Source organism: Syngnathus floridae, chromosome 1, assembly GCF_059516105.1.
Source record: "Syngnathus floridae isolate MCC-2025c chromosome 1, RoL_Sflo_1.0, whole genome shotgun sequence".
Taxonomy (NCBI): Eukaryota; Metazoa; Chordata; class Actinopteri; order Syngnathiformes; family Syngnathidae; genus Syngnathus; species Syngnathus floridae.
Genome location: NC_142413.1, coordinates 21,731,521 through 21,758,690, shown reverse-complemented (window position 1 = coordinate 21,758,690; position 27,170 = coordinate 21,731,521). Strand labels below are relative to the sequence as shown.

The 27,170-nt window shown below is 42.6% G+C and overlaps 3 protein-coding genes across 7 annotated transcripts; 2 read left to right on the top strand and 1 right to left on the bottom strand.

Annotated features, from left to right (window-relative positions):
* Positions 1-322: 322 nt before the first annotated feature.
* ttc9c (tetratricopeptide repeat domain 9C) lies at positions 323-13,174 on the top strand. 5 transcript variants are annotated; one of them, XM_088386590.1, is made up of 5 exons: positions 3,769-3,981; positions 4,609-4,933; positions 5,072-5,254; positions 5,790-5,935; positions 12,948-13,174. In XM_088386590.1, exons 1-4 carry the CDS (start codon positions 3,844-3,846, stop codon positions 5,909-5,911), a joined length of 768 nt encoding a protein of 255 aa, XP_088242716.1. In that variant the 5' UTR covers positions 3,769-3,843; the 3' UTR covers positions 5,912-5,935; positions 12,948-13,174. The 5 variants fall into 5 exon arrangements, with proteins under 5 accessions (XP_088242734.1, XP_088242742.1, XP_088242727.1 ...); XM_088386608.1 differs by lacking the exons at positions 3,769-3,981; positions 12,948-13,174 and adding an exon at positions 323-554 and having other exon boundaries at positions 5,790-6,361; XM_088386616.1 differs by lacking the exons at positions 3,769-3,981; positions 12,948-13,174 and adding an exon at positions 3,546-3,647 and having other exon boundaries at positions 5,790-6,361.
* LOC148404596 (uncharacterized) lies at positions 6,989-16,260 on the bottom strand. Its single transcript, XM_088386574.1, has 4 exons — positions 15,608-16,260; positions 10,636-10,855; positions 10,008-10,235; positions 6,989-9,928 (listed from the first exon to the last, which is right to left on the bottom strand). Exons 1-4 carry the CDS (start codon positions 15,851-15,853, stop codon positions 7,485-7,487), a joined length of 3,138 nt encoding a protein of 1,045 aa, XP_088242700.1. The 5' UTR covers positions 15,854-16,260; the 3' UTR covers positions 6,989-7,484.
* Positions 16,261-17,965: 1,705 nt separating this feature from the next.
* Positions 17,966-20,178, top strand: map1lc3cl (microtubule-associated protein 1 light chain 3 gamma, like). Its single transcript, XM_088375332.1, has 4 exons — positions 17,966-18,155; positions 19,214-19,269; positions 19,341-19,447; positions 19,518-20,178. Exons 1-4 carry the CDS (start codon positions 18,095-18,097, stop codon positions 19,702-19,704), a joined length of 411 nt encoding a protein of 136 aa, XP_088231458.1. The 5' UTR covers positions 17,966-18,094; the 3' UTR covers positions 19,705-20,178.
* The last annotated feature ends 6,992 nt before the right edge of the window (positions 20,179-27,170 follow it).

Below are 27,170 nucleotides of genomic sequence, written 5' to 3'. Positions count from 1 at the left end.
AGACTCTCATGAAATTGCTGTGTGATAAATATCTGTGAAAACACGAAAAATCTTTGGATGAAAGTTTTGGGACGGGACTCGATAAGCAAGGCTGCTTCCACCCATTCCGTTTTCGGCAAGTACGGAACGAACTCTAAGCTTTGTAAAGAAAGTGTGACTTTGATGATGTCTGTGTACAAGCTAAAATAAACAAAAAAACAAAACAAAAAAAAACTGTCACTTTTATCTTTAAAAAGGAATACAATTTAAAGAATACTTAGTATTTATTTCTATTAAGTTATTCGACTCTCCATACATATATAGGAATAGGACTTAACGTCTTTCGTTGTAATATAACTGATTTTAATGTAGGAGCTTAACAGATTTTTGTTGGCGGTGTGCCGCGAGATTTTTTCCAATGAAAAGGTGTGCCGTGAATTGACTAGAGTCTAGTCAATGTGTGGAACAGCCTTATTATTTCTTGGAGGGCTGGGTGGAAGCTACTTCACTTTCCAGGAGCCATAAAGGGAGTAAATCAGGACAAACACTCACAATTGTCAAAGCCTCAGCTAACAGTGAGTAGCTATTGTAGTTTTACGGATTCAATTAGTTGACCAGTTGAATTTGCTAATACACAGATACAAACACAGACACACACGCACGCGGTGACCATATTTGATGGGACAAGTTGCCATTGAAGGAATGAGAAATTTAAATCGGTCCAATTGGTCAAAGCTGGCCTTGTAAGAAGCGACATTGCCTTTAAAGGTAACTGTTTAAACATTGACTATGGGCAATGGAATTCAGTGCCTAACCATATTCAATTTGTGTATTTTGCATGTGACGCTTTTAACGACAGTCCATTGGAGATGATCTGTCTGCCCAAACAAAAACTTACATCATGGTTTGAGAAGCCAGATATTAAGAATCAAATTTACACAGCAGTAACTGTACAGAATTCATCCTGCTTCTCTAAAATGGATACATACGTTCTGAGGCACCTTTTTGTTACAAAGTAGAACTCAGGAACTCGACCAAAGCAGTTTGATATCTCTTGAGCATAACATACAGTTGATCTCTTTATACATGCTTATTATTGCGTGAACTCAACTCTTCAGCGTGATGCCCCGTGATCTTGTGGTCAGCTTTCCGGAAGCGTACCACACATGACTGCAGTTTAAAACCCGCTAAACAAGAACGAAGCTTTGTTCGAGATCAGAGGCAAAGATTTCCCGACATTTTGCGTTGAAATCCGAATATGTGAAGTTTCAAGGCGGTCGAGATCCCGGGTTCCAATGTATTTCATTTTATTTTTATCAATTACATTTAGTACCTTTCAAGGAGACTCAGGTGAGCAGGAGGATGGTGTCCTAGCACTCCCCTAATGTAGACGTTAATGCCTCAGGCCCCCAAAAATGTACACACTGTACAGGTCAGAAGGTGGAATTAGCATAGATGGGGCTGTTTTTAGATGACTTATAAACATGATCTGCCCTTCAAAAATCCAAAATACTTTAAAAGGAATTTTATAAACAAACAGTTGGGAAGCGGAGGATGTTATGTACAGTACAGCAATTGTTTGAATGCCGTGAAGTGTACAAAATGCTAGACTCCAGAGTGAGTAGTTTTCCCCCCTAATGACAGCTTGGAGAGCTGAGGAGAACTGAAAAAGAAAGCGCAGCAGAATAAATAAATAAATAAAAAAGAGGATTTTGTGTTTCAACCCATTGAAGAAATCAATGTCTGTTTCTCTTGTGACTTGCTTTCCTTTTTGGCTGCTAACTGTGCTCGAGAGTTTTAAATAGAATTTCAAATAAATAAATAAATAAATAAACAAGCAAGCAAGCCAGGTTTAGACTGTGACCTAAAAGCCACAGCATTTTGTGTCTTTCATTTTGTGTCTTTCTGTTTCGACGGGTCATGTCTGGCCAACCACATTTACGAGAGACGTCCCTTAGAAAGCACTTGAAAGAACTCAACAAAAGACAGAAACTGCTGGAGGTGCCATTGGGGATCTGCTGTATTTGTGTGTGTAAGAGCATGCGTGTTCCACACCAAATCAGTGAACAACTCACCAAATCAGTGAATAACTTTTTACTGAGTGTAAACGACTACAGAAAATGTTGCTTCAATGATGAAGCCTATCTGACTATTATAATAATTTATACTTACCTTCAAAAGGAACAAAATAAATCACTATGTTGATAAGCTGACAGTGGTAACACATGAAGGACAGAAGATGGCTCATATGGAGCATGTAGAGACACCTGGTGTAAGCTTTGAAGACCAGATAAAAGCACGCACTTGCTGCATCACTGACATTTTCATGGTGTGTGAAGCCACAACCTGACTCCATCACCATTTTCTTTTCATCATACCCCAGATTGTAGGACCTCTTTTGAGAGAGTGATCCATTCGATTAGTTTTTCTGTGGCAATGTGAAGTGTGTAGGCTACTTGTCTTATCTTCAGTGTGCACAGAGATGCTTTGTTGGATTTCACTTTTGCCTAATTGAACGGAATAGGACAGGACAAGGGAGAGGTGAAGTGATAAAGCCAAAAGTATTTTTTCTTTTTCTTTAAACATAACAGGTATGATTGTTTTGTTTTTTGCCCAAAAAGACAATGGCCACATTCAGCATTCCACAACAAAATGGCAAATTCATAGAAGTAGGGGTTGACTGCTTATCAAACATTCTCACCCTTATTCTCAATTTGAACAGATAAAGGTAAATGCTGGTTTGCTTTGTAATGCATGACTGACTCATGAATTTTATGTATTGTTTTTCTCCTTGAGTTTTTCTAATTATTATGGTAAAGATTGTATTTATCATTATTATTATTATAATTTAGGTGTCAATACTGAAATGATGGAAATTTTGCTGGGACGCTGTGACACCCAGTGGAAGTATGGCAGAACTGCAAAACCCAAACAATCACGTTTTGTGTATAGTTTAATTTTAGCAGTCACTCTTAATAGATTACTGGCTCAGTGGAAGTGTGGTTGTCTTCCAGTCCAGAGGAGTTCGAGACAAAGCACAGCTCACGCAAGCCCCTTATGAGGAAAAACATAAATGGACTTCGTTTTCCCTCGCCCGGACGCGGGTCACCGGGCCCCCCTCTGGAACCAGGCCTGGAGGTGGGGCTCGAAGGCGAGCGTCTGGTGGCCAGGCCTTTGCCCATGGGGCCCGGCCGGGCACAGCCCGAAAAAGAGACGTGGGTCCCCCTTCCCATGGGCTCCCCACCTGTGGGAGGGGCCAAAGGGGTCGGGTGCTAAGTGAGCTGGGCGGCGGCCAAAGGCCGGAACCTTGGCGGTCCGATCCCCAGCTCCAGAAGCTGGTTCTCTGTGAAGGGGGTATTGTAAAAAAGAATTATGAAATAATTTTTGCTTGGTCTCTTTTTTATTTCACTTTTACTTAAAGAAAAAGAGTCAAATCGGTTCGGCTACTCTTCGCCGTCTTTTTTGCGCACTGGTGTGTGATTTTTTTTTAAAGTACGGAGTGATTGTGGTTGCCATCTGTGTTTATGTCCTATAGAGCACTGTATATTTTACATTTTGTATGATTTTTAAACAAACGGGCAATTCCACAATGGCCTTTAATTGGCGGTAACAAATTGGGTAAATCCACCTGTAGCCTTTAGGTGGCACTAACGCATCTTCGACCTAAGGTGAGCGAGTGATAACAAAACAAAGAAGAATGCATACATGTTTCTGATAGCTTCTCAAAGTATCTGTGAGCCCGCTTTTCATTTAAGGTGAGCCTTTTCGTGCCGACTTGAAACACGACCATTTAAAGCTCTTACGCGTATAAACATCTTGAGAGTATTTGTGTGTTTATGTTGGGAAGTATGTCCGCAGACGAGCATGGTTAGATTAGCTGTAACGTCATATACACTAGCAGCGTTTGTGCTAACCGTTTATTTTATTTATGATTTACCCCGTACTCATTTATGGCGCTATAATGATGTTCAACAGCTCGTCAAACACTCGTTTAAGCATAGGGTAATGTTCAGTTATGTCGACCGTTTAACAATATTTATTATTGTGGTTGCTTGTTTGCGGTGTTGTAGACCGAGAGCTGTTTGGCTCTCAAGCAACAATTTGATGGAGCCAAATTATTAAACACACATTTGACGAGGCCTTGTGCTGGCGTGTAGCTATGCTATACAGTGCTCTACATAAATGACAGATTTAATTGAAACCCTTGAGTTTCCTTTTAGACTCTTTGGAGTCACTACACTCTAGAATGCACGCACAAATGCGAGACATTGATTGCAAATGGCATTTGTCAATGTGAACACACGAAATTAAACGTTGAACTTAATATAGTTGTAAGCTTACTTTTGAAAGAGGGTGTACCTATGCTGAACATGCGCAACTCATGATTACTAAAGTCTCGATGATAATAATATTGAGATGGTGCGTATTTAAAACGAAGACAGAAGGCTCTGCTTAGTAAATTGCAAAATGGAAAGTCATCAAATTATGTTTATTCTTACATTTAATATGTATCTGTGTTCATTGTCAACATTAGGCTTGAATCACTCATCACGCTTGTTTTGATGACACTAATATTATAGAATTTTTTTCCCTCAGTAAAATGACACTGCCCATGCTATTTCATTTCAGCATATGAGCTCCGCTCCAAAAATGCAGGCTAACGGAGGAGAGGAGAGACCTGCAATGGCAGGAGCTGCTTCAGCTGCTTTAACGCCAGTCTGGTCTTTGTTGGAAGAAGCGGGGCAAATGAAGACGGAAGGGAATGCTTTCTATCGGGACAAAAACATTCGTGCCGCTGTTGGCCGTTATCACCGTGCCCTTTTGATCCTTCGAAGCCTCCATTCTGAAATGCCGTTGACTTTAAAAGGATTTGGACCTGAGAGGCCAGCGCTCACAGCTGAACAAGAAACATTCTTGAGAAACACACAAGTGGACTGCTTCAACAATTTAGCTGGTATATTCAAACATGGCAAGGGTGCAAGTGTAACTGGCGATATTGTTAACATCACACTCCTAGTGCAGTGTGATAAAATGTTGTGAGCGCTACAAAATATGTGAGAGTGTCTGGACATAGACTATTTTTCTTTTTCAGCCTGTTTGCTGCAGAGAGAGAGCGTGGACTATGCTCGTGTCCATGAGTACAGCATGAAGGTGTTGGAGCAGCGGCCAGCTGATGCCAAAGCACTGTACAGGGCCGGCGTGGCCACACTAGAGCTTGGAAATGCACAGAAAGCCAAGCAGTACTTGACGCAGGCCTGCATGGTGCAGCCTAACGGTAAATTGATTTTTAGTGCAGGGATGTGCAACTTAAATAATGAAAGGGGCTAAAAAAAGACCACACACTTCTTAACTGGATGTAGCACAGAAATGGCATTCTCAATATGGGCAAAATATATATGTGTGTGTGTGTGCGTGTTTTTTTAACTGCACCAATGTACATCGTGTCCTAATATATTCCATGTTCAAATGCATGTATAAAAAGGTCCAATATTGAACTAGAAAGGGAGAACGGTGGTGCCCAAGTCCAATCCTCAAGAGCCTCTATTCCTACTGCGACACACCAGAGTAGTGAAAGCATAGGTAATGCTTGTAAATCAATTGAGGAGCCACTCTGAGTGTGGATGCGGGCTACGTCTTCTGCGGTTTATCAGCATGAGGGCATTCCAAACAGTACAGACGTGCAAAAATATACTTGTGGTCAGTCACTGTTAAATTGATAACAGTAAAATGACGAGAAATTTCTTTCTTCATTTGCAAAAGTCTTCAACGTATGAATTGTTGATTTCCTTTGTTGGATCTTTTTTTAACAGACGTCAACGTCAGGAAGTACCTGCAGAGGGTCGAAGAGAAGCTGAGCCATGAGTTAGTCCGGGAGAAAGCCATGTACCGAGGCATGTTTAACTCCAGCACAAAGAGTTGCCCTGGAAAATAGAACCAGACAGATGCATCAAGCGAGGTAGTTTATTACACTGTCTCCTAATTTGCCTCAGCCGAAACCAGAGACTTTGTTTAAGCTGAGTGGATGACAGACCAACTCAAGAATGTTCTGAAATGAAAGCCTGAACCAATGATGTCTTATTTTTGAGGTACAGCAGTAATTGGACACTACCAGTCAAGATTTTGGACATTCTCAGAGGAAAAAGTGTCCAAATGTTTGACTTGCAAGTTGATTTTAAACAAAATATAATGTTTCATATGAAGAGTTGAGACAAGAAATGGTGTTCCCAAAAATGGTGTTCCCTAGCAACAAGAAGAATGCTTTTTGAACCCAAAAGATCAGACACGGAACGGAGTTCACAGATCTGACTCAGAAGGCGAATGTCAACAGTGCATTTTCATCCAGATTGTTCTGTTTCATAAATTCTATTGGACTTATCAACCAGCTCTGGCTAGTGTATGGGTTTGTATGACACATGACACACTGTTTGTTTAACTTGACATTTATTTTATTCATTGAAAGTTGCACTTAGTCACAAGCAACAATTCTTTCAAAATCCTGAGCACATTCAAAATAAACAAGTTTGGTTTTGGTCAACATTTGGCCAGTATGATTGTACTTCAGAGGCAGTATTGCCAGTAGTAAAAAAGAATATCATTTTCACAAGAACTTGTCACAGAGCAGCATGCAGAAGCGTGTATATGAATATATTTATTCTTTAGTTACTACATCATTCAAGTCGCTGATGATATGAGTATGGTCACTGCCTTATTTACTATAACTAGCTACTTTTACCCAGATAAGTTCTCTACAAGACTTCACAGAAAAACACAAGATGTTTATATGGGTCTTTGCATCGTCAGACGCTGATAGACTACAGTGATTTTTTTCTGTAGACCAGGGGTGCCCAAACATTTTCAGCTCGCGAGCTACTTTTGAAATGAAATTTTGAAGGTCACAAAGATCTACCCACTAAAAAATAATTAATTTTATATATATATATATATATATATATATATATATATATATATATATATATATATATATATATATATATATATACACGTGTGTGTGTGTGTGCGTGAAAAGAAAGTCCTCCCATTCCCTATGAAAGTGATACTTTTTTAAAAATCTTTTTACTATGTCCAGCTGCCCTTTTTATACCCTTTCTTAAGTTTAAGAGAAAAAACAGGGATCTGACAATTGGAGGGAACTCGCGAGCATTAGTGTTGTGTTGTTAGCGCCGTTGTTTGCGCACGCGTCAAGTGCGAAAACCCCCCAAAAACATTTTAATGTCACGCGATCGACCAGTAGTGGCTCGGTGATCGACCGACCGGTCGATCGCGATCGACGTATTGGGCACCCCTGCTGTAGACGATGCAGTGCGGCCATTGAGGTCAGACTGCAAGACGCTTGGCAAGTAATACATTTTATAAATCAAGGTGCCTGAGATGAACTCAGCAGCTAATGTGTGGGTTGTTGAGAGAACATGGTTTCCGTATCTCCTGTCCAAAAGCAATACTTTTTTTAAAATGTTGCAATATTAACACACCAAGAAGCTGAAAAGTCACTTAGATGGTTTCTGTTTGAGGCTTAAGGATCTCATAGAGCCAAAAACACGCCTGCCCAAGTCCCTCAGGGATCGAGAACGTTGGAGGGGATGTCTGGGCGGTGGGGAAGGAGAAAAAGAGGGAGAAGAAAGAGGACTGAATGAGTGACAGCTGCTCTCGAAGCTCTGAGAGCAGGAGAGGTTAAAGAGGCTAGCTGTAGATGAGAGGTGCTTGTTCTCCGCTGCGTTCAGCAGTCTGGCACCCTTGTCCCTGCCAGCACACATCGCACTTTGCCCCACATCGAATGAGGAAACCCAGTTTGACTGTCTTGTGGGCTCATCCTGGTTGCAAGGCACCAGCAAGCCCTGAGACTCGCTCCTGAACAGAGCCCTCCTGGAGCTCCTGACACTGGAGCTTCGCTTCTCTCCACCCTCCTTTCCTCTCGTCTTAGAGAAAATAGGTGAGCTTTCTACCTTTGACCACCACTCATGAGCGCTGGACGCTCTCTGTTTACCATCTGCGTTCCTTGTCCATCCGTAGCCGTACTCTGCCCTATCCATCTCCTCCCTCTCACTCTGAGTGTCCTTTCCCCAGAGGCGCCGCTCAAAGGCTCTGCTCAGTTTGTTTGAGGTCTTGCTGCGTGATTGTGTCTTCTCATCCTCACGCCAAGCAGAGCCAGAGTCCTCCCTTTTGGCATAGTTGCTAACAGTTGCTGCCCTGATTAGCTTGTGAGACGCATGCTTGCCTCTGTAGAGCCCGTCGCCCTCCACCCTATTCCAGCCCCCGCTGTGTCGGAGGGACCCACTCCTAGGATGGATGCCACCAAAGTCCACAGGAGATGTGCCGGTGGTGGCACGGGGCAGCGAACACTGAAAAGGGGTGTCCCTCCGGAACACTGAGAGTGGGGTAGCTCCCATCGGGGAGGGTTGGAGAGGATGTGGAGGAGAGTGGGCTCTTTGCGTGGGGCGGGAGGAAGGAGGAGAGGAGGCTGTGGAGGAGGGCAGGTCTGACTGGGAAGGGATCTGTTGGTACTGGCACTGTGAAGAGTAGACTGGAGAAGTAGCATGGCTGGACAGATAAGGGTGGACTGGGCTGCTGGAGTGTGAGAGGGGAGGACTGACACTGGACTGGGACTGCGGCGAGTGGGTGACGCTGAGAGACAGCTGGATTGGTCTTTGAGCGGTAAGGTCGGTCCGTCTTATGACATCATGTGCTTGTTTGTGGGCTGTCGGGAGACCTTTATGTTTCTTCAACTCACTGGCTGCTTCTGCCTGGAAGCAGTCGATGTCCAGTTCCACACCTTGCTCCATCAGCCCGACCACGACGGCCCTGGACAAGCCAGAGATGCGAGAGATTTCCCCCACCATGGGAGAGTCCTCGACCAGTTTGAGACTGGAGCTGGACTCCTGTATCAAGCTGCTGCGCTGGGACCCCACCGCTGATCCAAACACTGAGGTTCCGGCTTCAGGTGGCTGTCCTGCACTCCAGTCCAATGAGCGAGAGAAGGCTGCTGATCCAAATGCAGAAGTGGCTGCAGGACCCGAAGTGAGCTCCAGGGAGCTGCGGTGATTGAGGGAAGTAGGACAGGTGGAAATTCGGGGCCGTGCTCGAAGCGCCGGGCCAGGCGTTGAAGAGGGTTGTGATGGCACTGAAGCAGCCGAACTCGCAGAGTCAACCCCCAGATTGACATTTTGGGGTTTTTCAACAATCCCCCTGTTAGAGTTTAAACCAGGAGTGAGGTTCAAGTTTAGGTTGAGATGCAAGTTGATGCTCAAATCCTCTGCGGTCGCAGAGGGAAGGCTACCCAGATTGATCGAGTTTCTTGTGGCTTTTTTCCCAGTGGCACTGAGACTCACTCTGGCTGAATTACCCAGTAGTGATTTGCACGGTGTTGCACTGCCCCCTGTCAGCGTGAAAGGTGTACTGCGGCTTTCAAAGGCAGACAGGGACTGAGTGGAACCTTGACTTTTACCAGGCGTGCTAAGGCCTCTGTGTGTGAGCGGAGAGTGTGCAAGATCAGGGATGGAGAGGTTCATCCGATGGTGGTATTGATGAGCTAGCCGAGAGATGTACTGCTCCAGCTGCGTCAAAGACACTGGGTTCGAGGCATTCTGTCGTCGGAGAGGCGGACTTACACCACCGATGGATTCTGTTGGCTCATCTGCTTGGTTTCCTTCCAAATATGGAGAAGGAGACCGCGCTTGTGTCTGAGACGTAAAAAGGGGACTCTGGAGGGCAACGGCGTGCAGGGGGCTGGGATATGGGTACACTTCTTTTGTCCGACGGGATATGAGGTCTTCGCAGTAGCACGGGTCCAACTGTGGTCGTTGTGCATGGGAGTAGATGGGGGGTGGAGAGACACTGCCAAACTTTAGAAGAGAACAGGTCGATGAGTTGTCAAGGCCTGGGCAGAGGTCTGACAGAAAGCTGAGACCACACACTTCAGGCTCACTTGAGACTGCTGCAAAACAGGACAGAAGGACATTTTATTGCAGTAACTGTCAAATACATTTCATTTTCCACAATAATCTTCATCTCACCTGACACTGACTGCTCCTGGGTTGGCTCTGAATCCTTGCGTCTATCATGCGGACCTGATGGTTGCACCGCACAATCTGACCATAAGATGTCGGTGTTGCCCACTGAACCAGGGATCTGTTCCCAAAACTTTGTGGGTCTGTTTGCCTGTATCAATCCTCCCTGGGCAGCATCACTGGACACTGAGTAGCATGAGTCTGACAGTGAGCTCCCACTCACTGAATAGAAACCTTGAAAAACAAAACCCATCAGATCATGTATGTGCATGTCCAAATTATAAACTAAAGGTGATGTCGGTGATGGATAGGTCAGAAATGACAACGTGGGAATGCATCTAGTTTCGATTCAACAAACTGGACACCACAGAATTCAAACAAGTGGGAGAATATCTTTGAACTTAGAGATTCTGAAGCACTCAAAAGAGTTGTGAATAAATGCAAATTGTGAGAGGAATGTATGACTTGGATGGCAGCGAGTACAATGCGTTTGCCAGGAAAGGCTAAAACGTCGAGTGAGTCAGGGCTAAGTCACACAAAGTGCAAGTAAACAAAGTAGAAAAAAGGCACGTTAATCTTTACAAAGACGTCTTGCACAAGACGTTCACACACTTCTATTGGTACGTCTTTTTACCTGAGCTCGGTCTGGAATCACTGTCCAGGTGGACTGCACCGCAGGGGTCGGGCGTGGGTGGTGACAGCAGGTCAGAGGGGGCGTCCCAGGACAGAGTGGACCAGCGGGAGTTACTCCCCCCGCCTACTGAAGAATGTACCGTCCCGTCGCCAGAGTTACAACAGGAGTTGTCTGGGTTACTCTGACTTGACAGGCCCATTGTCTCTGAGGGGGAGGGCGCCTGAAATAAAAACAGTACAAGACAGGTGCGGGCTGAGGGATCTCTATCAAAAGTCGTCACAGACGAACAGTCATTTTTCCAGGTTTTAAGACTCCTATCATTCCTTATTTATTTAGACTTGAAAAGTTGGGTTGGCCTGCCCCACCCCAACATGAGGTGAATGTGAAAAGTTAGACATAATTAAAGAAAGATGACCTTCAATTTCATAATTTTGTTCTATTCTTAATACTTTTGGCTTTCAGATCAGAAGAGTAGTATCAGACAAATTCCAGCTTTTATTTCATGCTATTTATATCTAGATGTGTTAATATTGTCTGTTCTAACATATTGCTCACTTGAAATGTGGGTGGCTTGGTGCTCTGGCCTGACTTCTTTAAATGAAGTAAAAATGCAATATTTCATTTTTGATGGCATAACGCTTTACTTGCAATAACTGCATCAAGCCATTCACTACACCAGACTGTAAAAGCATTCAATGCAGACCTTTACTACAGTCTCTTTGAGTTCTTCTTTCGGGGGGTTTCTCCCTTCAGTCTCCTCTTCAGGAGGTATAATGCATGCTCTATTGAGCTAATGTCCAGTGTTTTTCTCAGCCTTCTACTTTTCCGCCTGATGAAGTCTTTTGATGTGTTGGCAGTGTGTTTTGGTCATTGTCTTGATGCATGATGACATTTCTCACAGATGATCTTGACTAGATTGGATTTTCCAAGGAAGTAGAGCGATAGATGACCCACAAAAGCTTTGGAACAACATCATATGAACTGATGAGAAGGTGCTTGGTGCATTGTTGAACACACCTGGAGGTAAATAGCATGAAATAAGAGCACGACTTCTTTCTGGATCTGAAACCTAAATGTCTTTATCATACAACAAAAAACAAGGAACAACAACAGTGCAACCTCCAGAGGTGTTGGACGGGAGTGTATGACATCATTTTCAGCTCCCCCGATGACATCATCAATGCACATTTTGTAAACGAGGCCCCATCCCCATACAACAGGATTGACAATCACTCAAGTCAGCAAAGTGCTTCCATTTGCTAGATTAGCAAAGGCATGGAGTAACCCCCAACAACCATCCCTACCCCACCCACTCAGCCACCTCTGTTCAATTATTCTCCAAATCCCCCAACCCACCTCCAAGCAGTGCGGCCAGTCTCTGCATGAAGCAAGAGAAAGCCTGTGAGCTCTTCTGATCAAGAAAACAATACAGGTAGTGACTCACTGCTGCGATGACAGGAAACAGGAGGGGTGGGTGGCAGGGGGCTTGAGGAGATAATGGGAGAAAACAGATGACGTAACAAAGACAGAGCAGCAGAGCGGCAGAAGGAAGGGGGAGGGGGGTCGTGAAGAGGATAAAAAGAAAGGCATATGAGGAAGAGATTCTGTCCATCTCCACCTGTCACCTTGCAGATGAGGAATGTGGTGGAAAAAAACTGAAGTGACTCATTGCCTGGTTAAAGGAAGGGATGGTGGGGGGCAAGTGGTTGCTGGGGCAAGGTAGAAGGACCCAACCACCACCCGTTACCACCATGCTCACTCTCCCCTAACTCCCCTTGACAAATAATCCCCCCCCTCATTCCCATAATATCCTCTCAGCCTGCTACCCCCGACTCAGCACTGCTCCAACTCTAAGTTCTCGCTTCTCCCACACACCAGCAGTGAGCAACAAACTCAACCTGCACTTTTCACTCTCATTCTATTTCAAGATTCCAAATGTGTGACGCATCGTTTGCACGCATGAATCTGGGTCTCTCGTCCATCCGCAGTGCACATTATGGCATATGATGTTGCACACGGCCCAGCCAGTGGATGATCAAATCATAGGAGAGTTAAATGTGGGTGGAGGAGGAGGAGGGGAGGTGCAGTTGTGAGCAATGTAATCTGATATTCATTCATGTGAGCACCAGAGCACCTCTGGAACAATGAGGTAGGACACATACATCAGTAGACGACGTGCAGCCAAACAATGTAGAACGTGTTTTGTTGAGCGCTATTTATTGTTCGTGCATTATTAATTTTAAACATGCGCCTACGCTGTGCCTCTGCAAAACCTTCACTCAAGTGGGCTCCTTTTTTTGTGTGTGTTTCAGCTCCTGAGGCAACAAGCAGAGACAAAGCCTTACTCAATCCACAAGTCAGTCTAATGGCTCCGTGTAAGGTGATGCTTCCTAACACTAACCTCATTTTGTAGACTGACAAACACGCACACACACGCACGCACACAGCAGATCATCCATCTTTCTCTGACATGCCGCTTGAGCTGACTGGGCCTCGATCTGAAAGATAAATTATGCCAACATGACAGCTTTTAATGTTTAGCAAAATGCCTCCAATAAAGTATTTATTTAACCCAAAATTTGTGAACATGTTTCATTTGGTTCAAGGAGCCTATTATAGACATTTATTTTGCATGAATGAGAAAGATTCAATTCAAATGGAATGTTTCTTTGCCTCTGCCTGCTTGCAAGATGTGAATTTGCTCACTTTTTAGCACTAGTGAGGAGAAAACGTTGAATTGAATATCAAGCAACATGATGAAAACTAAACAAAAATGAGTGGTACACATTGTAACATGACTTAAAGGGAAAGTTAAAATCATTCTGGTCTAAACATGACATTTGTGAGAAATGAATTAGGCATCAAAATCCACTCATTTCACCATTTGCTGTCGACTGAAAATGACATCACAGTGCCTCAGGACTGAGGTATCGGCCACTCACCTGTTTGCTGAGTTTGTTCAAGTGACGTTCACAAGCTGATGTCATTTTCAAGTGACCGCAAGTGGCAAAATTGCAGCTCACTGAGCTGGAGAAAAACGAGTGGACTTCATATTTTACAAATACAATATTACTAATCTGAATGCTGTTTATAGACCAATGTCCAAATCATTTGTGTATCATAAATCTGAAATTGTTTCTTGTAATTAGGGTGGATTCATTGCTTGTCCTTGATTTAAAAAAAAAAAAAAAAAAAAGTGGAGAGGACATTGATTTATTTTTTTTTTAATTCAAAATAATTCCCAAATTGGACGATGGACAATGAATAGCTGTGGTATGGAACCACTAAGATATTCGTAATATTTAAAAGACCGTTTGTTACATACAGTCACAAACTTAGAGGTACTGGTATCAGAAAAGATATATTTCAAACCTAAACTACAAACTAAATGTTTTCAGAATCTTGCCTCCGTATGACACAGGGGAAAGTACAGGCCACTAAAATATCACAAAGCTGAGCCTTATTTTCTTGGGTAAAGCAAAATTGTTGATAAAACTCTTATATTGGAGACAGGCTCTAATGAAGTTGCCAGTGAGCATGTTTTTGGGGAAAAAAAACAAGTCGTTATATAATTGCAAAGCACTGAGTCATGCAGTCGAATGTGTCTGAGCAAGAACCTATGTGTAAAGAGATCATTAAATTCAATGTTGTTCCATCTACACGCGTCTACATGTCGGACCTCATTGCTGTTTACGTGGGCGAGCGCAGAGGGTAAGGCGTCAACCTGCCGGACCGCTGCGACAGCTACCTTCTGAGGTGAGAATGAGGAATGCTGCCTTGTCCTCTCGGCAGGGCACTGCAGTACCAAATGGTTGTGGGGGGGACAAGGGAGGAGATGGTAGTGGGTAGGCGGTGTGGAAGGCAGCACTTCCACCGTCATGCCCTTGCTCACACGCCTCTCATTTCTGTCCCCGCTTTAAAACAAGTTGTTCGTACTTTCTGCCTTCTCCAGGTTTTATGAGCATGTTCTGTTCTAATTAGATTGTCTGGAGTTTTTCCCCAGGGTGTATATGTGGTCCACAGTTCTCCACCCCTTCTTTGGTGCAGACAAGTTATTGCACTATTTGTACTGAAACAAAAATAAATGAAAACTTGATGACACTGAAGTGCATTGTGCGTTGTGCAGCTCAACTTCTGAGAGATAACCTTTCCGTCCAGTTGAGAAATTTAGAGACCAGCCATGTTTATAAGTGTGCTGTAACACAACATTGAGGATAATTTGACTGAAGGAAAATGTAGTTCACGTTCACAAATAATGTACAATATCACTATTACTGTAGGGCACAGCTCCAGGCAGGGACATTGTGTCCATCTGGATTGATTATATGCCAACTCACATTCTCCAACGGGTTTATCATAATATGATCTGTATACTGGCCACAACATAAGGTACACCGAGCAGATTCAAAATTTGCCTGTGCACCGATAATAATGCTCATTACTCTGAAATATGTTTGGGTTCCCCTGCCACTTGAAAGATATTTTTAATCCTGTGAGGGAAGTGAATTATTAACAAGAAAAAAAATTACACACACACAATGAATCGACATAAACTAACTACACATTTAAATGTAAATTAAATATGTGGGGGAATGAGATTGAGAAGTTGCACGTTGGTATGTGTTAATAACTATACTTCGGTGATATTTGTACAATTGCTACAAAGTAAGACGTACAATATTGGCTGAAATCATTATATACTATAGTGTTGGTGTACCTTATGAAATGTCTACCATGCCAAAGTGACCTTTACAGCTAATGGAGCATCGGCTCCAAACGTTCTCACTGGAAATAAAAGCTGCACCAGCCCAGTGTTGATCGCCACAGCCACGCTTCGATGACATTTAATGCTCTTGTCAATCAACTTGGAGGGGAGGGGATGGGGTACCGCTTCATGCCACTGAGATGCGGCATGCATACTTGGAGATCTAAAACAACCTTGACATGGTTGCTGGATTGCGGATTGACTGACCTGTTGCCCGCGGGGTGTCGCCGCGTTCTGCCCGGTATCGTCGTGCGCTTCGCTCCCACCCACCGGCTCTGGCTCGGTCGCGTTGACTCGATCCCCCAGAGCGGCGTCCACCATGTCGAGGTGTTTGCATCGGAGTAGCTCCAGCTCCAGGACCCCGGCCAGCGTCGCCTTGAGGCGCTCTCCGATGCGAACGCGCTCGGTGCCCGACCATAGCGAGTTGACGCAGCCGCGGCGGCCGGCCGCCATCCTCGCTCACGCCGCTGGCCAGTTGGCGAGCAATAGGCGACGAATCCTAGGGTGACGGTCCTCCTATCGGATAACGCATCCGGGATTGCAACATAGCAGCCGGGTCATTCAACGCAGTATAAACGCACATTTAAGCCAATAGTGGAGCATTCCAGCGAGTAGATCGCCCGTGACCGGATCCACGAGTTGTCACTTAATTGCGCAGATAACGAGCGGGTGTCGTCATGGTGCCAAGCAGGCTGCAGTAGTTCCAAATTAGACAATGCAACACACGCACAACGTGGGAAGCAGCGGTGAAAGGGGCGGGGCCAACAGGTCCTAGCCGTGTTGCTATTGGCTGGCAAGTTTTTTTGAATAGACGCATGGGAGGAAGGAATAACGAGGCATCCAACTTGGAGCGAGGAGACTAGTCCATAAAAAAAACTCGCATTCCTGCTGAGTTCCCATAGAGATAGTGTGACTCAACAGGTGACCTCATCACAGGGGTCTGTTTTATGTTCCCAGGGTCCTTTGTGTCTCTCGGTGACGTTTCGAGTGGACTCGATTTGAAGTGACATGTATGGACTTCCATTGTGAACATGTTCACACACAACCCAAGACCTGAAGTCCAATTTCTTCTATATTGAGAAAAACCCAACCAAATACATTGCATAATACTATCTTATATGTTAGGGAACACGGTGGACTATTGGCTATACATCTGCGTCAAAGTTCTGACCTTTGTGTTTTGAATCTCGCTTCTGGCTTTCCTGTGAAGTTAATTCATTCATCCATTCATTCATTCATGATCCAAACCGTTTATCCTCACTTGACGACAGCTATTTGGCCTAATAGCTATGAATCCCAGTGTCCAGGGCGCATAACCCCTCTCACCCCAAGTCCGGCAATAATATGCTTTAAGGTTCTGGATATCCTTATTCTCCTTGAGGTGTAATTAGATTTACAGGTGGCAGTAAAACATACAGCACTGTGCATCCATCACATAAATCAGTATGAATCAAATTAGGCCCTAACCCTAACCCTAGTTTGGAACTTTACTCTAAAACCCTAATCCTGGTTTGAATCCTTAACCCTTGTTTTAACCCATACTGTGAAACACTACCACTAATATGAAACCCTAACCCAAATAAATAAATAAATAAATAAATGGATAAATAAATAAATAAATAAATAAATAAATAAATAAATAAATAAATAAATAAATAAATAAATAAATAAATAAATAAATAAATAAATAAACATTACAGTCTTCAGCATCCACATCCATTCATTTTTTTGAATGATAAAGTCAAGTTATCCATTTCTTTCTGGTCCACAAACAGCTCATCCTTGACATATTTATGTCGTTGACAAGGAGCATCCATTGACCATCAGATGGCGACCTTCTCCGTCAAATGATGGAAATTTGACTTTTGACCTCTGCTGCACTTAGGACCATATTAGAAGCGATAGGTTTGTCATCCACAGTTGAAGAAATGACTACATTACAAATAGCTACCTCTAATATAAATTAAATCTGTCTTATATTCAATTTCATTTTAACAAGTCTTCCATGTTGAAGTTATCAGGAGTAGCAAGTTAGAGTCATGTAAAATTATACAAATGTTAATAAAATAAAACAGTGCCATTTGCCTGTTTTTATATAACAAGCGATTGTTAAATTACTGCCTATTGACCACCACCCATCAGCAAGGTGATTAGCACGTACGCAGTTCTAAGGTTGTAGGTCCGGGGGCGCTGAGTCATCAAGGAGAGCTACTGGCACTACTACTTTGCTAACAATGATTTTAATGTTCACCTTGTACTTCCCATGTTATGTAAAGTAGTCGCATCCAGATGGTGAGGTCACATTCTCAAGCTGGGACAATCAAATAATAAAGATGTTACCAAGAGGTTTGTCATGAGTTGTATGACCTCATTTGCATTCCTTTTCCTGGCCTTGGTATCCCCTTCCTGACAGCCCACAAGATTGTGAGACTGCTAAGTCAGGTAACCAGTACGTGTGAAGCCACCAGCGAGGACCACAATTTGTTTTTCTTTTTTCTGGGAGGTTCGGGAGCAAGCTGGGGCAGACAGACTCCTCCCCGCCCGCTCGCCTATAAAGCCCCCCTGGCACCCGTCTCTCGTTGGGGTTTGCAAACTTCCATCCGAGGGGACGTTAACGTCAGCCACGGTCCACCAACCGCTGCAACATCTCCAGCACCGCAGGTTCGGGCAAACCACCCCAAGCAAGCAACCAAGATGGCGCCCTTTGAGAAATCCATGGAGATGATGATGCCCTTTAAGCAGAGGAAGTGCTTGGGTGAGTGATGGAAAAATGGATGCATTCATGGACTGATTTGTATTTTTCTAACATTACTATTCATAAGACTGATTACAGCTAAGGATCTTCAATTGGGGTACAGTGACATATAAAACATGCAGAATACCGTGACCATGTGGACCAGGATTGAAAACCCCTGGATTAGACAGTTGAGAATTTTTTTTTTTTTTTGCAATTGGGACCTCGTTTCTGCTTTATAAGGATTTTATTTGTTTTATTTTATTTTAAATTTTGTAGTTGAGGTTCAACTCACTTTAAATCGTTTTTTAAAACACATTTTTATTTTGGGGGAGAATGCTTCGTTTTATTAGGTTTACCTTTTTTAAATGGGACATGGGTGTGGAGTGCAAAAAAAGAAAAAAGATTTATAAGTCTTGTGTAATGAAGTCCACCACAATTCCCAAAGGACTGTCAACCTGTCTTAAGTCAAAGTCAAAGTCAGCTTTATTGTCAATTTCTTCACATGCCAAAGACACACAAAGAAACCGAAATTTCGTTCCCCACTATCCCACGGTGACAAGACATGGCACACAATAGACAATCAAGTAAACAACAGCGTGCTGAATAAATAATGAATAAATAACACAACAAATAAATAAGAGGAGCAAAAAGGAGCAAGTGAGCGTACAGCAGACATTCCAGAAAATGGCGCAAAAGTGCAGCACGCTACGCAGAAGGGGGTAGCGAGTTAATTTATAAACTCCAAAAGCTTATGTGGGAAATTAATGGAGACAAAACGAATGGCATTTTTTCTTTCAATTCTAGTTATTTTTAATTCAATTCACAAACAAAAACTCGTTTTTATTTTATTTTGTGGTGAAACTTTTTTTTCCATTTTAGTTGGAGTTACTTTGTTAGTTTTTATTAACTTTCGTTAACCTCCAGTCAGACAGGACCATCCCCTGGAATAGTCCAACAGAGCTAAAGGGGTCTGTCGCAAAACTGGAGTTAGTCGCCTTCATTTATTTTTCCTCCAAAATGAGGCAACGTTCAAAAGACATACCAATTTAAGAGGTAAAAATTTATTTTCTTCCTAGAAACAAGAAAAGATGAGGTGTGCAGCATTCGCTCCAAATTCCCCAACAAGCTGCCCGTGAGTTGCTTCTCTTGCGTGTCTTTTGTATCAAAACTTGTCTTCCAGCTGATAACTGTTTTGTGTTGAAGGTAATTGTGGAACGTTACATCCGTGAAAAGAGTCTCCCCCTTCTGGACAAGACCAAGTTTCTAGTTCCCTTCGAGCTCACCTTGGGTCAGTTCCTCTGCCTGCTCAGGTAAAATGATCTCAGCTCAAGTTTGAGTTAACTTCCACGTTAACGCGTTTCATTCTCTCTGTCTTGCCAGAAATAAGATTGACCTGGAATCCACCCAGGCTCTCTTCCTGTTGGTGGCCGAGAAAAGCATGTCCTGCATGTCCTCCAGCATGGGGGAGGTCTACTCCCACCATAGTGACCCAGACGGTTTTCTCTACATCACTTACGCCTCACAGGAAATGTTCGGAGCGCCCCGACTGGCGGGACCGCCATGCTGAGCCAGGACCGACGCGAGGCCCATTTTGTGGACATTTGAAATATGCCTGGACGAGAGCTGCTTGACGCGGCTTCAGTTTCACACAGTTTATGTCATGGGGGAACTTGATGCTGATCTGTTCAATCAGGCAATAGTCAAAAAAGAAAATTCCCTCTTGAATACTGTGAGCAAAATTTTTACACGTACAGAAACTTAGATAAATGTCCATAGTTGGGTCACATTGACATCTTGCCAGAGAAGTGCAGTGCAGGCAAGGCAAAGTGCTACTGGTGGCACTGGTCGGAGCCTCCACGCTGCACAAACAGGCTCAAAGTCATGCTGCTAATCCTCCTTGCACTTATTCCTCCTTTGCATCACTTCTTCCTTCCTCAACAATGTGAATTCTTATCTCAAGAGTTTTCGTCGCAAGGACGATCGAGACACTGTGACGTATTTCAGTAATCAAAAAGAAATAAACGTCCATTTATTACATTGACTTGGTGTGATATTTTCGAATGAAAACAGTGATATGCTTTAGATGTGTTTATGTAAGGCGGAATTGAGTTCACATCGTAACAAATATAAATTGCAACTAGTTGTCAGGCAGATTTTTCCTAGAGCTGGCTTTGGTACCCTTCAGTGAGGGCACAGTACCCACCCACTCAAAGTTTCTCTTAATATATGTCTGAAGGAATGGGGTCGAAATACAAAAAGTCCTGCCTAGCTACAAAAACAGATATGCTCAAACCTCATTGAATAAAGTACATAAGCAGACAAGCATATTCACATATTAAATAAATAAAAGAAACACTTTAAGCATATAATTATTTATACCTACACACCAAATCAATAAAGAAGACATAACTAGACATTTTTGATAAGTGGTAATGAGAAAGGTTTTTATAACTTTATGATCTGATATATATATTTCTGAGCACTTTGAAATAACAAATGTTATTTGATATATTGCCTGAATAGCTTAATGACCCTTAAGGAACTGTTTAATGCATGCTTGATGATTTTCTAAATCACGGACACTGCCGAAGTCGTCTAAAAATGTTCAGTACTTGATTGTATCTTATGTTTTGACTAATGCTAGACGCCAGTTTTCGATTACTACTGAACGTTCTGGACAGAGGGAAATATTTTGCCTAACAAAGAAAAGATATGGTTGAAACCAGTGTTTCCCAACCAGTGTGCCGCGGCACACTGGTGTGCCGCGGCACATTGCCGCGGCGGCACACTGGTGTGCCGTGAGAGATGTTCAGCTGTGCCGTGGGAAATTGTACAACATTAAATACCGAGCGAATTGTAAACAAGATTACCAAACCACAGGTCAGTTTCCGCAAGGCTAATCGTGCATGCGTGGCAAATCGGAGAATCTTGAGATTACATGTTGTGGCATCTGCACATACTCAATTTATGTGTGTGTTGCTGTTAGTGTTGGCTCGTGAGTGAACGATTCGTTCAAAAAAGGTTGGGAAACACTGGTTGAAACCATGATTAAACTAAGAATATGATGACGTAAGCAAGTACATGGAAATCAAAAGAACAAACTGCATGGGCAGAAATGATGTTAATGTTAATTATAAAAAGTCTAGGCACCCCTGTTCAAATGCCCGTTTTTTTGTGATTTAAAATTAAAAACAAGTAATAATTTCAAAACGTTTCCACTATTAAAATGGCTCAAATATATGAAAGACACATTTTAGACACTGGAAGTAAAATAAATAAATAAATAAATGATATGGTTGCATAATGTGTACACTTTCTAAAAACTAGGATGTTGCTGTATCCAAAACTAACCAATCACTCAAGTCATTCAAACACATGTTAAACAGGAGACAGCACACACAGCCACCACTTAAAGAGCTTCTGGGCAACCCTAAACAGATTATTTATTTATTTATTTATTTATTTATTTATTTATTTATTTATTTATTTATTTATTTATTTATTTATTTATTTATTTATTTATTCCCACCTTGTTTAAGACTCCACCCAGTTCCATCTTAAACCCCAACGCATAATCCACTGTAGGTCTTCTCTTGGTGATGAGCACTGTTGTGTTTGCACCAAACATACCATTTGGAATTATGGCCAAAAGGTTCAACCTTGGTTTCATCAGACGAAAATTGAACTCTTCAAATTCATGTAAAATATGTAATTTGTATCTGTAATTTTATTTGATGTCATTTATTTAATTAAATTCTCACAAGAGTGTTGCCAAGCCAAGCTCATTGGTGAGTATTGCATGTTGGGTGGCCAGCACCCATTTGTCGCTTAGTTGTACTTGACATAATGTTCGTTTACACACAGGTGACCAATTCCTCACCTCGGCTCTGAGAACCTGCACTATGCGCATTATTAGTTGCATAGGTTGGAGCCTGCAAGGTTCACTGTGTCACATCTTATTTATTTTTAGATATACGAGAGGTGACTGGAACAGAAAAATTGGGAGAGCGAGAGGCAACAAGGTAAGACTGTGAAGCCGCAAATAAGACCCAAAAAGGAAGGAAGACTGGAACATTGGGAGGGGTGATGGGAGGTCTTCCTGACGGAAGAGGACAGGAAAAGGGAAAGAATGAATAGGAGAGAACAGTAGGAGTGCGGCAGTCCATGTACTATGGATGTATGTCTTAGTCTTACACAAGAAGCACAAGCACAGAGACATGAAATCTTTCCTCGGCTCACTTCACATCGCTGTGGACATTCCGGCAACCTTGTGCTACTTCAGAAGCAGGTCAAAATGACTTTGTATGTGTTTAAGGGACATGAATATCACGGGTTCAATTGTGTCCAGAAAGACATTATCCTTTGATTACAAACAGCATAATGTTACGCAATACATTATGATAAATATTTTACATAAGCCAAGCGGGGTGAGCCTGTTGTTTACAGTTTGTTGGATTTTGTCCACAATTTTGGGCGCGCGGCGTTATCTGCGCCTCACGGCAAAAGCCATTGCCAATCACCTGTTATCCAATTTACTCACTGCGTGCTCGTTTGATTTCTTCAGATTTAGGAAAATGCTAAGACACTGAAGCACAAATTAGACTTACACAGGTTGGTTGAGTTCAATCACAATTCTTGTTCAAAAAGTTCTGTTTTCAGGAAAGTACAATACAGCGCTGGGCCCTTCAAGAGCGGAAAGTCTCCATTCAGAAAAGGCAACGTTCAAGGTTCTTTGGTTAGCTTATATCAGCTGCACATGCCAGTGTGGGCCGAGTTTGATGGGTGATGAGTCTTTGGGGTGGGGCAAGTTCGCCATGGGAGTGGGTGCTGGTTATGGGCGATTCGGTGTGTGTGGGGGCTGTTGTCTTCCATCCCGTCTTTCGGCCTTGGCGATCATCTTTGGCCGAGTCCTTGGCTGGCTCCCTCTGGCACCTGCTGGTTTTATCTCCACGTGACCTTCCTGTGAACATTCTTCTCCAATCTTGGACATACACTGTCGTACCTCATTCTTTCAATTTTGTCATTTTGTACAAAATTATGTTAGCTTTTGGCTGTGACATCATTAATCTATTGCTGTTCCCTGACTATGTAAAGTTTATGCTTTTGATACTTCATGTCTTTGCTTACGTCATTATATTCTTAGTTTAATCATGCTTCTAACCGTATCTTTTCTTTGTTAGGCAAAATCTTTCCCTCTGTGCAGAGCGTTCAATAGTAATCAAAAACTGGCGTCTAGTCAAAACATAAAATACAATCAAGTACTAAACGGTCAAGACGACTCTGGCCGTGTCCATGATTTAGAGAAAAAACACCAGGCATGCATTACACAGTTCCTTAAGGGTCATTAAGCTATTTAGGCAATATATCAAAAGTCATTTGTTATTTCAAAGTGCTCAGAAATATATATCAGATAGTTATAAAAACCTTTCTCATTACCATTTATCAAAAATGTCTAGTTATGTCTTCTTTATTGATTTGGTGTGTAGGTATAATTATAAGCTTAAAGTGTTTCTTTTATTGATTTAATATGTGAATATACTTTTCTGCTTATGTACTTTATTCAATGAGGTTTGAGCATATCTGTTTTTGTAGCTAGGTAGGACTTTTTGTATTTCGACCCCATTCCTTCAAGTTCTTGCATCAACATTGTAAAGAACACATGTGAAACTTCACCATCAATAGTCAATATAGTTTCACAATATGGTTTTGATTACCAAAGTTTGCTTACCCGATATCAGAAGCAATGTTTTACATTTATAAATGAATTGAAATAGAGTTGTTCTTAAGCCGAATTGTCCATAAAGACAGGATCCACTTTACTGTACAATACAATATCCTACCTGTAACTTCATAACAGGTTTGGTTAACTGCTTTATATGACAATATGTGTTTTACGTTGTTATATGAATTAGTGTCCCCCAAAATAACAAATGTCGGCATAACGGATTTTTTTTCAACCTTTTATTCAAACACAAACACATTCGATATAATAACACCATCAACTACAATCCAACAAATATAAAATTAAAACATCAATGTCGGCATAACGTGTGGCGGCTGGCATAGCAGCAACGCTGTCTGTCACTCACTCGTGAATCTTCGCGAGCGAACCTGAAAATGGCGGTGTACCTAAGAGTGTCCGAATGACGTCACAGATCAAACAGCCAATCAGAAGGTGGGGGTGAGGGCGGGTGTGGCACATATCACTTTCACTTAAGCTTTTTCCCTAATGAAGTGGCCTGTGATTAGGTACACCTCATGGACACTTCAATAGGTACACTACACGAGGTAAAAAATAAATAAATGAATAAATAACTAAGAAAATGTAGCGAACGATTCAGAGAACGATTCTTTTGAACAAATCTTTTGAGTGAACAGCTTCCACAGATTCAGTTCATTTAAGAACTGGAATGCACATCACTATTAAAAAGAGTGCAGACGGCCGAGGGTTTCCAGGTTGAAATACCCGACAGGTCAGTGACACGGGCTCTTGCTCGGTAGGGAATTGGTTCGGGCCTCCGTGTGAGCATATAATTGGAACCTCGCTTTGTATGCATATGCAAACAAATGCAAGTATTTGTGTAAATACATAAGGTGGCACCGCCCCCAGGTTGGTAGAGCAAACCAATGGATCACGCCCACTACCTAGGCGGCGAGGTGCAATCCAGTAGGGTGTTTACTCGACCCGCTTCCAGCCGAATTATTTAAAATTTTAGGACCGTCCGTCTTAAATATAGTTAATCTGTCTGTCTCCTCTGGGATAGTGCCAACAGCCTTTAAAACCGCTATCATTACACCGTTACTTAAGCGACCAAATCTTGACCCAGACTGTCTCAGTAATTATAGGCCAGTTTAAAACCTCCCATTCATAGCAAAACTTCTTGAAAAAGTAGTAGCGCAGCATCTTATTGATTACATGGTTGCCAATAATTGATATGAATCTTTTCAGTCTGGTTTTAGAGCTAATCATTCCACTGAGACTCCACTTGCTAAAGTGACTAATGATCTCCTCATAGCTATGGATTCAAACACTTCATTTGTATTGTTACTACTCGATCTTAGTGCTGCCTTCGACACTGTAGACTTCGATATTTTATTAGCGCGTATTAAAAGTTGTTGGTATTTCAGGGTCAGCACTAGGCTGGTTCTATTCCTATCTATCAGACAGGACGCACTGAGTGGTCCATGGCAATACGTCCTCTGAGCCTTATAATGTTACGTGTGGTGTCCCACAGGGATCGGTACTCGGACCAATTCTATTTAATATTTATATGATTCCGCATGGGGACATAATACGTAAATATAATATTAGTTTTCAATGTTATGCGGATGACACCCAATTATATATGCCGTTATCGATGACAGATCCGCGGGATTGTTGTAATCTTGAGGCATGCCTTGCAGAGATCAAGCAATGGATGTCTCTCAACTTCCTTCATCTTAACCCAGATAAAACTGAGATGTTGATAATTGGTCCATGCCTTATCAACACTTATTTAAGGAAACCACTATAACTATAGATAATCGTACCATCACTCAGAGCGATACTGTAACTAATCTGGGGGTAATATTTGACCAAACGCTCTCCTTTCAAAAGCACATTAAGAACATAACCAGAACTGCGTTTTTTCACCTTCGTAATATTGCTAAGATTCGTCCGATCCTCTTGACCAGCGATGCGGAAAATATTATACATGCGTTCATCACATCGCGTCTGGACTACTCTAATGCATTATTAAAGTTAAAGTTAAAGTTAAAGTCCCAATGATCATCGTCACACACACATCTGGGTGTGGTGAAATTTGTCCTCTGCATTTAACCCATCCCCATGTGATTTTGATCCATCCCCTGGGGGAGAGGGGAGCAGTGAGCAGCAGCGGTGCCGCGCTCGGGAATCATTTGGTGATCTAACCCCCCAATTCCAACCTTTAATGCTGAGTGCCAAGCAGGGAGGAAATGGGTCCCATTTTTATAGTCTTTGGTATGACCCGGCCGGGGTTTGAACCCACAACCTTCCAGTCTCAGGGTGGACACTCAACTACTAGGCCACTGAGCTGGTATATTCTCTGGTCTTCCGAAGTCCAGCATCAAAGGTCCACAGTTAGTACAAAATGCTGCAAGGCTGCTCTCACGGGTAAAAATATTTGATCACATCACCCCAACATTAGCCAACTTACATTGGCTCCTGGTCCATTAAAGATGTGACTTCAAGGTTCTTCTATTAACCTATAAATCATTGCATGGCATAGCGCCTTCATATCTCATCGACCTAGTTGTTCCTTATGTTCCGTCTCGTAACCTTCGTTCGCAAAACACTAGTCTTTTAGTGACACCGAGGGCCAAGAAAATGTCTGCAGGGTCTAAGCATTTTCTATTCGGGCTCCAGAGCTTTGAAATGCCCTCCCAATGGATATTAGAACTGCTACCTTAGTAGAAACATTTAAGACACGTTTAAAGACACATTTCTATGATATGGCCTTTAATTAACCTGTAGTGGCCGATTCGGCTGGAGTTTGTTTTCGCTCCCTCTCGCCTATCTGGATTCTCGTGGACCAATTCAGGAGGAGGGAACTGCAGCTTACCCTCCTCGAAGACACTGCCAGGACAATTGAGGGCACCTCCGGCAGCTCTTTGCTTTGACTTGGACATCCACTTTTTTATTGATTTTCATATTACGTATTTTATGTGCCCTCTCTGCATCCATTGCAGCCTGGTGATCCTGAAAGGGGGATCCTTCCATCTGTGGTCCCTTCTCAAGGTTTCTCATTTTTCCCTTGGTAGGGGTTTTTTCTTGCCCTTTTGGGAGCTTAAGATCAGGGGATGCTTTGAGAATAATTGTCAATTGTTTGTCTATGTGAAGCCCTTTGAGACTGCTTGTGATTTAGGGCTATACAAATAAACTTGACTTGACTTGACTTGACTTGACTTGGGGGGGGGGGATGACATCAGTGCCTCCCCAGTCATGAACCACACCGCATGTCACTGATGAGAACCTGCGTGTAAGAAATGCTCAATAATATTATATTTTAATAC

Excerpts from the sequence above, each read along its gene's own strand:
- ttc9c (XM_088386590.1), top strand. The coding sequence starts at position 3,844 with ATGGTTAGATTAGCTGTAACGTCATATACACTAGCAGCGTTTGTGCTA. Across the intron at positions 3,982-4,608 it reads AACACTCGTTTAAGCATAGG|CATATGAGCTCCGCTCCAAA; the intron begins GTAATGTTCAGT and ends ATTTCATTTCAG. Across the intron at positions 5,255-5,789 it reads CTGCATGGTGCAGCCTAACG|ACGTCAACGTCAGGAAGTAC; the intron begins GTAAATTGATTT and ends TTTTTTTAACAG.
- map1lc3cl (XM_088375332.1), top strand. The coding sequence starts at position 18,095 with ATGGCGCCCTTTGAGAAATCCATGGAGATGATGATGCCCTTTAAGCAG. Across the intron at positions 19,270-19,340 it reads AATTCCCCAACAAGCTGCCC|GTAATTGTGGAACGTTACAT; the intron begins GTGAGTTGCTTC and ends TTTGTGTTGAAG. Across the intron at positions 19,448-19,517 it reads CAGTTCCTCTGCCTGCTCAG|AAATAAGATTGACCTGGAAT; the intron begins GTAAAATGATCT and ends CTGTCTTGCCAG.
- LOC148404596 (XM_088386574.1), bottom strand. The coding sequence starts at position 15,853 with ATGGCGGCCGGCCGCCGCGGCTGCGTCAACTCGCTATGGTCGGGCACC. Across the intron at positions 10,856-15,607 it reads CGACACCCCGCGGGCAACAG|GCGCCCTCCCCCTCAGAGAC; the intron begins GTCAGTCAATCC and ends TTTTTATTTCAG. Across the intron at positions 10,236-10,635 it reads TGATTCCAGACCGAGCTCAG|GTTTCTATTCAGTGAGTGGG; the intron begins GTAAAAAGACGT and ends TTGTTTTTCAAG.